The sequence below is a fragment of the Schistocerca cancellata genome, chromosome 8 (assembly GCF_023864275.1).
Source record: "Schistocerca cancellata isolate TAMUIC-IGC-003103 chromosome 8, iqSchCanc2.1, whole genome shotgun sequence".
NCBI classification, from domain to species: Eukaryota; Metazoa; Arthropoda; class Insecta; order Orthoptera; family Acrididae; genus Schistocerca; species Schistocerca cancellata.
The window spans coordinates 495,985,016-495,999,389 of record NC_064633.1 but is presented as its reverse complement, the minus strand read 5'-3'; the positions used below and the strand labels follow the sequence as shown (position 1 = coordinate 495,999,389).

General features: G+C 38.9%; 1 protein-coding gene across 1 annotated transcript in view; it reads right to left on the bottom strand.

Moving 5' to 3' along the window:
• LOC126095186 (uncharacterized) overlaps positions 1-14,374 on the bottom strand; it is a 207,868-nt gene that overhangs the window by 33,452 nt on the left and 160,042 nt on the right. Inside the window, exon 9 of the mRNA XM_049909919.1 lies at positions 8,112-8,197. Coding sequence (XP_049765876.1) covers positions 8,112-8,197 — 86 coding nt within the window. The remainder of the gene's footprint in view (positions 1-8,111; positions 8,198-14,374) is intronic.

Genomic DNA, 14,374 nt, shown 5'->3' with positions numbered 1-14,374 from the left:
AATTTCGTAAATAGATCTCGCCATGACGAAAAACATCTTTGCTTTAATGACTTCCATCCCAATTCGCGTATCATATCTGCCACACTCTCTCCCCTATTACGTGATAATACAAAACGAGCTGCCCTTTTTTGCACCCTTTCGATGTCCTCCGTCAATCCCACCTGGTAAGGATCCCACACCGCCCAGCAATATTCTAACAGAGGATGAACGAGTGTAGTGTAAGCTGTCTCTTTAGTGGACTTGTTGCATCTTCTAAGTGTCCTGCCAATGAAACGCAACCTTTGGCTCGCCTTCCTCACAATATTATCTATGTGGTCTTTCCAACTGAAGTTGTTCGTAATTTTAACACCCAGGTACTTGGTTGAATTGACAGCCTTGAGAATTGTACTCTTTATCGAGTAATCGAATTCCAAAGGATTTCTTTTGGAACTCACATTGATCACCTCACACTTTTCATTATTTAGCGTCAACTGCCACCTGCCACACCATACAGCAATCTTTTCTAAATTGCTTTGCAACTTATACTGGTCTTCGGATGACCTTACTAGATGGTAAATTACAGCATCATCTGCGAACAACCTAAGAAAACTGCTCAGATTGTCACCCAGGTCATTTATATAGATCAGGAACAGCAGCAATTTTTTCTAAATCGCTTTGCAACTGATACTGGTCTTCCGATGACCTTACTAGACGGTAAATTACAGCATCATCTGTGAACAACCTAAGAGAACTGTTCAGATTGTCACCCTGGTCATTTATATAGATCAGGAACAGCAGAGATCCCAGGACGCTTCCCTGGGGAACACCTGACATCACTTCAATTGCAGCATGGATGTCGCTGCTACTTTACTTTTTGTGACAGGTTAAAATGTGCTCTGCAATAGGAAATTGCAGGTGTGTTCTCTTGATCAGGCTTTTATTGACAAGAAACTGCAAACCACTTGAAATTTATTGCAACCTTCATGATGTGTACAGAAAACGAATAATGATTGAAAGCTGAGTCAGACAATTGTGCAGTGATTTAAAAAATGACCATTCCAGGATTCACGATGAGGACTGCAGTAGTAGGTCTGGGCTATTGACTGATGAAAAGTAGTGATGAAAATTAATGACAAAATTTGTTGTTTCACCATTACAGAAATGTTGCAAAGTTTTCCCCAAATTTCATGGAGTCTGGTGCATGAAATTGTGGTGGAGATGCTTGGTTACCACAAATTTTGTGCTTGGTGGGTTCCCATAATCCTAATGGAAGACCATAAATAACAGAGACTGGCGGCAGCACTGACCTTCCTCAAAGATTTCAAGAAAAATCGTAACAAATTTATTGGATGTATCATAACTGTGGATGAAACTTGGGTGAAGCATGTTGATTCTGAAACAAAAAGGCAGTCGATGGAATGTGGACACAAAAATTCTCCCAAGAAACCAAGGAAGTTTATGCAAACACTGTCAGCCAGAAAGATCATGACTGCTATGTTTTGGGAATGTAACAGAGTGAGTCTTGTTTATTTCCTGGTATGTGGCACAACAGTTAAGTCAGAGAATATTGTCAAATGCTGGAAAAGTTAAGGCAGGTGATAAAAAACAAGTTCTGGGAAAAACTTAGTGCAAAAGTTGTGTTTTTTCACGACAATGCACTTTCACACATGTTGAGTCGTACCTGAGAGCCCCTATGGGGTTTTGGATGGGTGGTGATCAGTTATAGCCTGGATTTGGTGCCAAGCAACAACCACCTCTTACCAGCAATGAAGACATGACTCACTATGTAATGCTTTGATACTGACACAAGACTGCATGCCAGCGTAAATCAGTAGTTGAAATCGCAGGTGGCAGATTTCTACAGAGATGGTATTGAGAAACTTGTGCCATGGCACGATAAGTGCCTCAGTCTGAATGGCTATGTAGAAAAATAGCTTAAGAGTTTACCTTTAAAATGTATAAAACAAAATTTGTGTTTTCCATATTATTAATGTTAAAACATCTGTTACTTTCTGGATAGCCCTGGTATGTATGTAAGTCCAGGATACCCTCTCAAGCCTGTGGATCAATGTCAACCAAATTTGGCACACAGACAGCAGACATCACAAATATCAGCACAGTGATGTTTGTAACCACCTAGCCTCAAAAGGTGTGGTGATATATGTTTTTAAGCCTCAGACATCAAGGCTGCCCTGCATGAGAGGCATTTTGTGTGGGAATAGCATTGGTCTGCCTTATCAACTTGTTTTGCAGGACAGCCTACATGTTTAGGGCAAGAGAAGGTTTCTAAACCCCTGAAACATAGGCTGCCTTGCACGAAATCCATGTTGTGATGGTAGTATCGAATTGCTATATTGGTCTGTTTTTCAGGGGCTACAGCTGGTAATGATTTGGAATGGATAGAAGAGGGGATGGACAGGGAAGAGGGATCGAGGGGATACATAGGAAGACAGAGAGAGAGGAGGAGATAGGCAGAGAGAGGGGGAGCAGAAGATAGGTGGGAAGAAAGGGGAGGAGGATTTGCATAGGAAGAGGTGGGCAGCAGGAGATGAATTGGGAGAGGGCACAGGAAGAGATGATTAAGGAGAGGTGAGGAGAAGGAGGAGGAGACAGGGGACAGGAGGAGATGTATGAAATGAGGGGAACAGGAGAAGATGGAAAGAAAGTGGAGGCAACAGGAGATGGACAGAGAGAGAGAGAGGGAGGAGGTAGAGATGGAGAGAGAGAAAGGGGAGATATGGAGATGGACAGGAGAAGAAGTACAGAGACTGGTGAAGAGTAGATGGACAGTACAGACAGAGGGGGTGAGAACAGACAGAGAGAGAGGGAGGGAGGAGGAGGAGATTCACAGGGAGATGGAGAGGAGATGGGCAGACAGGGAGGGAGGAGGGGGTGGTCAGGGAGAGAAGGAAGAATGAGAAATTCAGGAGGCAGGTAGAAAGTGTTGAAGGGTAGTGGAAAATGAAGAAGGGGGGAGGAAGTGGACAGGGAGAGGCATAGGAAGGTATGGCCAGAGTGAGGGGGTGGAGGTGATGGACACACAGAGGAGGAGCAGGAGATGGAGAGAGTGAAGTGGGGGAGGTGGACAGATAGAGGTGGCAGGATGAGGTGGACAAGAGAGACAGATAGAGGGAGGGTTGGGCACAGAGTGGAGGGAGGAGGAGATGTATGCAAGACATGTGACAAATACATATGCAAGCTAAGACGTGGAAGAGGTTAGCCAAATGATAACCTTTATTATTTTAATATTTGTTTAACTGAACAAAAGTGTAACACTGATTTAACATTTTTCGACATAGTCTCCTTATCATTCAACACACTTCTCCAGTGATTAGGAAGTGCATGGATTATTCTGGGAAAAAAAATAAATCTTTTGGTCATGTTTGTAGCCACTCTTGAGCTGCCTGCTGCAACTCTTCACAGAAATGAAATTTCTTTCCTCATATCACCTCTTTGAGTGGTCCAAAAATGTGGTAATCACATGGTGCAAGATCTGATGAGTACGGTGGATGTGGAAGAGTATTAAAGTGCAGGTAATCAATGGTTGCAAGTATTGCATGGGCAAGTCAATGGTAGTGTTGATCTTATTGCAGGGTGAAGCTGATTTTTTATTGTATTGGAATATGATGCACTAGTGATGGTGTTTCCCCTGATCATGCAGTGTTTCAAGACAATGCCTTGTTCACCCCAAAAGTGAGTCAGCAAAAGCTTCCCAGCAGATGGCTGCATCCAGAACTGTTTGGGGTTGGTGTTGAGGAATGGTGCCATTCCTGGCATGCTCTCTTTGTTTCAGGTGGTGATAGTGCACCCAGGTTTCGCCTTTTGTAACAATTCTTATGGAGAAGCTATCACCTTCTGCTTCCAAGCATCACAAAAAATCTTCACAGATGTCAACACATTGCTCTTTCTCTTCCTGAGCGAGCTGCTGCCATGGAACCCATCTTGCAGACACTTTGCGAAACTTAAGCACTTCATGAATGATGTGGTGTGCTGAACCATGACTAATGTTCAGATCTGTGGCTATTTCATTGACTGTCACATGGCAATTTCCCACCACATTGGATTCAACTGCTGCAGTAGACTCTGGTGTCACAAAGTGGTGTGCTTGACCTGGGTGCTGAGTGTCTCTCACAAAAGTTACACGATTTCTGAACTTTCTCTTCCACTCATACACTTATGCAGTGACAGACATGCTTCATCATAGTGGACTTTCATCCACTGATGAAAATTTCAGTAGGTTTCGTAACTTCACTGCTCAGAAAACATGACAGACTACTGTTCTTCCTTGGTGCATGTGGCAAGTGGGGCAGCCATTTTGAACTGGTATTGTGGGCACATTTCACTAGCCTGTAGTATGCTGCTGTCAGTAGGGCATTCCTTACACCATTAGTAATGGTACTGCCAACTTACAGAATAACAGTGAGAAATGTCATAAGAGTACTATCCACCATGGGACAAACAGTATGAACTTGTTCTTTGCACAGACCTCCAGTATGTGCAGCAGTAGATCAGAACTCGCAGAATAGTAAGAGGCACCTATTGTACCAACATAGGGGAAGAGTTTGTGGAGTTATAGCACCAAGCATTGATGCATGACCATGGTCTACCATTGTCATGTGCCACAGAGAGTTTATGGCCACAATAATCCACCTCCACTTTAACCACAGACATTTCTGGCTGCACTTATATCAGCTACAACTGACTGCCTCACCCCTTTGTGACTGTGGCATGGAGAATGGCATCAAAAACATCATTTTTGGCTGCCCACTGCAATACTAATTGGCAACCAAATACTACAGTGCTTAGTGCTTCTTGAACAACAACTTGCCACCAGAGTAGAGATACTACTTACAATGAATGGGATGTCACTTGTAACATAACATATGTGTTGGAGAAACATCAGCCAAGCAGAATTACTGGAAGCTTGGTGCTTAAGTATTGGGTCGGCCAAGGGAATGAGTCTAGGATAGCTGGATGAGCTGCCCACGTTAGCTCGAGGCTGCCAGCTAGCAAACACCCAGTGACAGGAAGTTGGAAGTTTTTCCCAGGCCTCTGGAGTTGGGGAAAGGTGATTAACCATCTGGACAGCAGAAGGATTAAAGATCTGGCTCTACAAATGGCAGGTTGGGGCTACAAGGAAATACTATAAAATTAAACCATAGTTCACTGTTTTGACATTAAAACAAAACCAATCACTTCAGAGTACTCACACCCCAGAGGTGCATGCTTTGAGACATCAATATTATTTTATTACAAAAACTAGGTGCTACCCATGGTTCAAGAGTTCTTTATAAAGAAATGCTAGTGCCAAAATTCACTATACACATGTATGTGCCACCACAATAGTTATCTCTTGGAGATATTGAGGCATGAGCCAATTGAAGGCCAGAAAATTGAGATGATGGGAGAAGCTGATAGAATCCAGGCCATTTCACACTGGCCATCATGTCACCATCACATCATGGCATTGTCACATCAAGGTGTATTCACATTGTCTGTCACAGAATGGCACGTCAAATAAATTCAAGTCATGTGATCTCAACTTGCATAGCTGTCCTCAACTATATTTCTTCGTAACAATTGCAATTTTTACAAGATGATTTTCAATTGTTTTTATGCATGAAGTGCATAAAACAATGTGGTAGCTTGTATATGTGAATGCTGGAGTCTACATTTGTACAAAAATGACATTTATTGGACTCAAATGTTTGTAGCTTGCAGGGATAGCTTGTATATTAGAGAAGGAAGAAACAAGTGAAAAATAACACAAAAAAGAGTGTAGGCCCAAAAAATGTCATTACATGGTACAAGTGGGAAATTTGACAACTATACAAGGAACTTGAGGAAGAGGTATCTGATTTTACAACTATTTTAGAAAGTTAAAGCAGTAGTTTTTTTCCTTTGTTACATCAAATTGCACCCAAAATTACTAAAAGGAACACAGTGTTATGAGCTGCCATCACATTCCATGAAAAACTGGTTTATTTAATGTGCAATTTTTTTGTGATAGCCATATCTGACTCAATACCTTTCACTTCAAGATTTATAGGTTTCCTTTGTGTCTTGTGTTTGGCTATTAATAGTTCAAGTCAATCAAGTGCCCCACTTGTACTGGTATTAGCTAATGAAACTAGATAAATATTGACTGCTAATGCTTGCAAAACTGTTTCACACAATCCAGAGAGTTACTTCACAATAAATAATTCTGCTGCAAACACATATTTAAACAAAACAATTCTAAGACATTACTCGATGCCTACTTTACAAACATAACTTTTTTCCACAAGTGCAGTGTCTGAAGATTCCAGTCCATCAGTCCATTTCTTTATGAAACATTACAAATGCCTGACAGCATACAAATAGATTTCACCTACTAATCAGTTTGATTCTACACACAGTACTTTTTCTTGAAGATCACTGCATGGTCATGTATCGCCAGGAAATGATCTTGGATGTCATGTGACCAACAATGGATGGATGACATTATCTGCCAAAACTTTCTTCCTGAGAACCCTTGATGTTGCCATGATGTGATGGGATGGCCAGTGTGAATTGGCCTTGCACATTGCTCACAACTCAATCATTTACTTAAGGAAAAAATTTTTACACAACCGAGTAGAAAATTACAATATGTTCCAAGAAAATGAGTAAATAATTTAATGACTGTTTGTGACATGCCTAGCATGGAAAAGATCATAAATGTGTTGGTGTGTATCAATGGCTAGAAATCTATTATAACATGTCTCTGTAAACAAAATCCTGAGACTTCTCTGCGTATATGCAGGGATTTCTGGCTATCAGTATAGGCGAGCAGCCAATGTAGGGTTGTCTGTGTGAAAAACATGGTGTGCCCAGATGAATACCTGCCTGTTTTAATGTTTGTCCTCAAGTCTTATTTATAGTGGTCAAAAAGGTCATTTTCGAAGAGAACTGCAAGCATTTGAACTGGAGGGGCAAGTTTGTTGGGATTATAGTTAATTTTCATAGATGACTTTTTATTCACGTTACCCACTGCATGTGAACATTAGTCACATTGACAGTCCCACATGAACAGTGATTTTTGTTGGAATAAAACGTAGCCTAATGTGTTAATTCAGGGAACAGGCTATCTCTATCACAAAATTCATCCAAATCTCTCCAGTCACTTAATTGTGAAGGAGTAACAAACACAGTAACTCGATGAAGAAGAAAATTAGTGATTTCTAGTTCCATGCAGCGCAGCTTATGTAATATTTGTACGTGCAACGACGTGATCTGCCCTCACGTGTGTGCCTGTTACCATCAGATATGCTTGTATATCTTAATAAAAGCCAGACTCACTAAAAGCCTATCACATTCTACATTATGTCTCTCTGCCATACCGCATTTAAGTGACACCATCGTTGTGAGTCTTCAAGATTCTCGGAAGCTATAAGATATATATGACACTCAGCAGATAAAATGCAGTAGGCTTGTATGAAAGTATGGATTACAAGGCATTTTTGCAAATATGATAAAGTTCAAAAGTCAAAGAGTAAATACCTTTTTTAAGAGTAATTAATGTTCCACATTTTGTATTATATTCTTTAAATCAAAGAATAAATAGCTTTTTCTAAGAGTAATTATTGTTCTACAGTTCATATTATATTCTTCAAATCAATAAATATCTTATACTACACACTTTTAAAAGTAGCCTTTATATTAATTCAGGGTATAAGCTAATTCCATTCCAAATTTCTTCCAAATTTGTCCAGTGAAGGAGTAACAAACATACACACAAATGTTTGCATTTATAATATATATGGGACTACATACGTTATGTCATAACAGAAAATGTATATCTTAAAAAATCATTAAAAACTGATAAGAACTGTATTAATTGCATTGCAATTAATATTATTTAAACCTGTAGTTGTTGCCAATGCTTCGGTAAATGGGTTTGATGTAATGGATTACTTTCACATGGATATTCATACACACATGGAGTAACAATGTCTGACACTATCATTTAGTGAGTGTTACTAGAGTCTCATCGGGTGTCAAGAACCTTATGTAGCACAAATAAATAGATGGTCTAGTTCAAAAATTTAACAGTTATTGCACCAGTAGCATATATTTTCTGATGATGTCACACATGTAAAGTGATGACTTACTACAGTCCATGTTGACAGCAAGTTCACTGGACATCGAGATGCTGTAGTTGCCTATTTGATTCCCTTGGGCGTCGACACAGACCTTCCTGTAAGAGAACAGAATTGTCTGGTAAAGTAAAACTGTCACCAAAAAGGTTGATTTGATCACCACAGCATTTTGCTATATGCTGTGTGGCAAGATAAGATCTCTGGCAACTTGCGGCTCTTTTGCCAGCTTTCAAGTGCAAAGTGCAAACAGCTGCTGTCAGTACTACTTGAATGCTATAATCGATCTGACCAGCTGCAGTGCTGAGGCATTGTCATAGAAATGTAAGCAAAATCATTTTGCATGATTGACCATGGTAGACACACGAAGCAGCTGTGAGAAGTCCACTATGACTAGTAGGAATCATTTTACACCATATGGATTATAGCATGGCATGGCATGGCCTTGTCTTCCTCCAGTTTCTGAATTGGTTTGTTTTGCCAGTTGCAGATGGACTGGTGGTACAACTCATCATTTATCATTGCCAGTAATAAAATATGCAATAAGTATTAGAAAAAATAATCTGACCTATTGTGGATTGAATCCTGGACCTATGGATTTTTAATCTGACACTTACCCACTTGACCCTCTAGACATACAGATTTCTCTGAGACATAAACAAAGTTAGGCAGCTAACACAGATTACCTAAGGTACACCTGCACTGGTGAGCCTGCACATTCTGATTTATCGCGAGACTGAATTCCACCTGGTCGCATTGTAGGCATGTGACACAGTAAGAAAAGTATTCAGGGTGCATCAAACCTTTTGGGTCAAACTGAAACAGGCGATAGTGGGTCCACAACTGACTATATCGAGATAGAGAACCAATGACCGGAAATGCATATTTATTGTGTTATGGACATGCACAGCATATACCGCATAAAAACAATGTAGCTCATACTTATTGTTCAAACCAACGATCGCCAGTCTCAGTGCATATATTGCAATGGCACCTGCAGTTCTGCCACACTCTCATGAAGATCCCAGGTGTCTGTTGTACACTGAAACAGGCAAGGAATGATTAACAGTGTACAGCCCTGACCACAAAACAGACATACGGTACATTACTTAGCTCATAACATGTGTGTAATGTGATGATTGTGTGTATCACACTGGCATCATAACACATGTTATGAGCTAAGTAATGTACCGTATGTCTGTTTTGTGGTCAGGGCTGTACACTGTTAATCATTCATTGCCTGTTTCAGTGTACAACAGACACCTGGGATCTTCATGAGAGTGTGGCAGAACTGCAGGTGCCATTGCAATATATGCACTGAGACTGGCGATCATTGGTTTGAACAATAAGTATGAGCTACACTGCATGCACACCGCTAAACATTTTGTATAACAGTGAAGTGAACTTATTACTATTAACATCAACCAGATAACTGAAAATGAAGAAAAAAGACAGCTTTTGAGTATCCTAAACAGCTTTCACATGAAACCACTCTTCACAGACCCCACTAGAATAACAGAGTCATCTTCATCCCTATTAGATAATATCTTTACAAATATAAAAAATGATGTTACTGAGGCACAAAATGTAAACTTAGGTCTTTCAGACCACAACACACTACTAACATGCATAAATTCTTCTGTACCTGTGGTAGTTTAAGTACAAGTGGGAATATAAAAGGCACTTCTACCCAGAAAAGGTTAGTATTTTTATCCAGTCCTTAGCAAAAGAAACCTGGGAAGATGTGTACTCAAAATCATCAACTGATGAATCATTCAATGCATTTTATAATACTTTCATGTCCATATTTGAGATGTGTTTCCCAAAAAAACTGACAAGAATTAATGTCATTCCAAGAAACAGCAGCTAGTGTATAACACCTGCTATCAGAGTATCCAGTCAAAAGATAAAACTTCTCAATCAACTGAGAAAAGACAACCAAGGTGATCACTTTGCAGAATATGTTGAGACATACAAGAAAATTTATAAGAAAGTAATTAAAACAACCAGGACAATGCACAATGACAAAGTAATCATAGGGACAGCAAACAAGTCGAAAGCAATTGGAATATAGTAAAAAAGGAAAAAAAACAAAAGTGTTAAAAAGCAAGATGACATTGTATTAAAAGATGATCATGGTGTGTTACTCAGAAGTGGTACCCTAGCAAATTACATAAATGACTATTTCATAAACAATCCAGTCAATCTGAGTAAAAATTTTGCTAGTAATAGTAGTACCACAGTTCAAAGAGAGCAAAGTGGTAATTCAATATTGCTATGTCCCACAAATAAATTAGAAGTTCTTAAGATAATAAAAACAATGAAGAATAAAATGTCCTCTGTAATTGACACGGTACCAGGTACAGTCATAATTAAATGTGCTATTGTCATAGCAGAACCACTCTCACATATCTAAAACATATCATTAACAGAAGGAGCGTTCCCACAAAGATTAAAATTTCAAAAATAAAGCCAGTGTATACAAAGGGTAATATATATGAAGTAGGAAACTATAGACCAATTGCTTTGTTATCTGTATTTTCAAAAATAGTAGAGACTGTAATGAAAAATGTAATTACAAATTACCTCAAAAAATTCAATATCTTGTCTGTAATCTAACATGGTTTTTGCAAAGGCATGAGTACAAAAACAGCAATTACCCAATTCATCGAAAACATTGTAATAGGACTTGACAGAAATAACAGTACAGTAGGAATAAACTTGGACTTATCGAAGGCATTTGATACTGTTGATCATGGTATCTTGCTAGACAAACTAGAAGCTATAGGTATATGAGGAGTTGCATTAAAATGGTTTCAGTCATATCTCTACAGTAGAAAACAGGCAGTAGAAATTACCTCAGCAAACAATGGAAACTAAAGCATTGTGTTCAGATCAGACATGCAGACTGTACCAATCAGAGTACCTCTCTTATTTCTTATATACATTACTGATATCAAGATCCCAATCAGTGGTATGCTGATGATAAAAAATATTGTTGTGACAGACATAAATAGGGTATTGCCAACATCTGCAACCAGGGTTTTGAATACATACAAAACTGGTTTGAACAGAACAGGCTAACCTTAAATATTTCAAAACCTAATTATATACTTTACAGGAAAACAACGTCTCATCATGATGTGAACCTGAAAATTCAAAATAAACAAAATTATTAGGTGTGCAAATTGATGAAAATTTAGACTGGAAAGCCCACATTCTCTACCTCACTAACAAGTTAAGCTCTGCTTGTTTTACATTATGTATAATTAGTACTGTGTGTAGTAGAGAGTGTAGCAGAACTGTTTACTTTGCTTACATCTATTCTGCTATCACCTATGGCCTAACCCTCTGGGGTCATAATAAGGCAAACATGAAAACCATATTCACCTTACAAAAACGAGCTGTTAGAATAATTTCAAACAGTAAAAGGCTAACACCATCCAAACAGTTATTTCAATACCTAAATATTCTACCCTTACCATGCCTCTACATAAAAAAAGAGTTGTTAATATAGAAATAAACATTGATAATTACAAAACCAACTCAGATCTTCACTTGTACAATACAAGAACGTGCAATGACACCCACATAAAAAGAGTAAACAAGGCTTTAACACAAAAACAAAAGAACCTTGAGGGTAATATTTTGTACAACAAACTTCCAACTCAGCTAAAAGAAATAAAAACGTTATCTATATTCAAGGAAGCAATATTTAAATTCTTAATGACAAACTGCTATTACAGTGTAAATGAATATCTGCAGTAACCTTGTAGCAAGTAACTACATTCATTTACTGTATATTAATAGCACCATAAATCAAATGCTTGTCACAGCCTCAATGTTAATTTTTCTGAACAAAAGTGTTAAATGAATTATTTACTTGTAATGTATTTTATGTAAAGGGTCCCGAACAAAAGTGTTAAATTACTTATTTACTTGTAATGTATTTCATGTAAAAGATCCTTCTCATACTTTTATATTATTACAGTAATCAAAGCTGTATTGCCCAAAAGTATTGTGATGGGTATAATGAACTGTTGTATTATGTAGGAAACTGTACACCCTTATCTTATTTTTGTTATACTATGTTCTTTGACAAAATCCATACAATGTACTTTGTTGCTGGATGAATAAACTACTGCTACTACTACAACTACTACTACTATTACTACTACTACTAGCAGTAGTACTATCTCTGGTGTCAGTTGTTCATTGCACCAGTCAGCTTGTGATGTCCAAACAACTTATGGGAATTCAGCCAGGTAATATGTACAGTGACAGCTGATTTTTCAGAGGGAGTACACCCTGCCATTTTCAAGGCACAAACTGCAGTGGGCAGTCAATGTACAACAAATTTAAAACCTTGGTTCTTGGAGTAATTCAGGAAAGATAACACATACCCACACTGCACACTAGTGCCACCGAAGATGACCAAAGTCAGAGGTATCAATAGTGAAAGACTACAAACTAGTAGGTGAGGTAACATTGACTCTGTCCATCTGTTTTTGACAAAGGAGAGAGCAAGATTCCAAACAGAGTTTAAACAAAAACCTCCATCCCTGTTTGTATGGTTACTCACTAATTTAATCTTAACAGTTTCCTTAATAACACTGTTACAATAGCTGGACGTGCATGCCAGTATCTCTGTATTGTTATATAACATTGGGAGACCAGTAGCCAAACAATGGTCAGCAATAGCAGATCTACTTGGCTGCTGTAATCGTTTTTGCTGTTTACGCTCAGTACAGAGGTCCTCCACAGTCCTGATAGGCTGACCAATGTATGCCATGCCACAGCTACAAGGAGTGCGATATACACTCACCTTACACAAACCAAGATCATCCTTAAGAGAACCCAAAAGCACTCTAATTTTAGATGGAGGTCAGAAAACACATTTCACATCATATTTCCATAAAATATGACTGATCTTGTTGGAACTGCTTTCTGCGTAAGACAAAATAGCAGTAGACTTAGGTATCAACTCAGTATTATCACCAGTCACCCTATGCATGGTTGGTCAGTAACACAATGCATGTTGAATCTGTCTTCTACTATAACCATTCTGCTGAAATGTGGCTTCATGATGGGCCAGCTCAGCTGGCAAAGTCTCAGTGTCGGAAATGACATGCCCCCTGTGTAATAAGGTATGAAGTACCCCTTCATGTGGAGCCGGTGACAACTATTAGCCTGTAAATACAAGTCAGTGTGGGTAAGTTTCTGGTAAACTGCATGTTCCAATGATTCATCAACCTTCCTCCTAACCAAAACATCAAGAAAGGGAGGGCAACCATCCTTTTCCACTTCCATCATAAAATAAGTATTCAGGTGGATCGAATTCAGATGTTCTAAAAAGGCATTCAAATTCTCCTTACCATGAAGCCAAACAACAAAAGTATCTTCAACATATCTGAAGAAACAGGTGGGTTTCAAAGGCACCAATTCCAATGAACATTCCTCAAAGTTTTCCATAAACAAATTTGCAATCACAGGAGACAACGGGCTACCCATCACAACTCCATATGTCTGCTTGTAATACTGGTCATTGAATAAAAAGTAAGTGCATGTACATGTCACTACATGTCAAAAGAGATCAGTTAATTCAACTGCACACCTAACCTCAGTCAACTACAACAAATCAGATAGAGTAACATGAGTGAAGAGAGAGAGAGCACATCAAAACTTACTAAAATATCAGAGTCTTTCAACCACATTCCCTGCAAACAATGTAAGAAATAAGGTGAGTTCCTGATATGATGTTCGCACCGACCAATGTGTGGGCTAACAGAGAAGTAAGATGCTTGGCTACACAATATGTCGGAGCACTGATATTGCTCAATATAGGACAGAAAAGAACCCCTTCCTTGTTTACCTTCAGAAGGGCATATAACCTATGGGGAACAGCACTACAGGTGTTAAGACTCTTGATAGTGTCCAGTGACAAATCACTTTTCTTCAGGAGGTTATTGGTCTTTTTCTCAACACTTTTCATGGGGTCAGCATCGATCCTGCAAGTCAGATAATAAACATTGCATCTTTTGTGCATAATCCTGTTTGTTTAAAACAATGGTGGCATTGCTCTTGTCTTAGGTAAAGTAACAATGTCAGGATCAACTTTGAGAGAGCATAAAGCAGCCCTCTCTGCTGCTGTTACATTACTCTTGGGTGGACGAGCTCTAGTCAACACATGATATGCGTTCCTCCAAGCCTCCTCTGTTCCTGTTTGGGTACTGGTCACCCTATGTTACATAACAATACCAAGAGATTGGCATGCACGT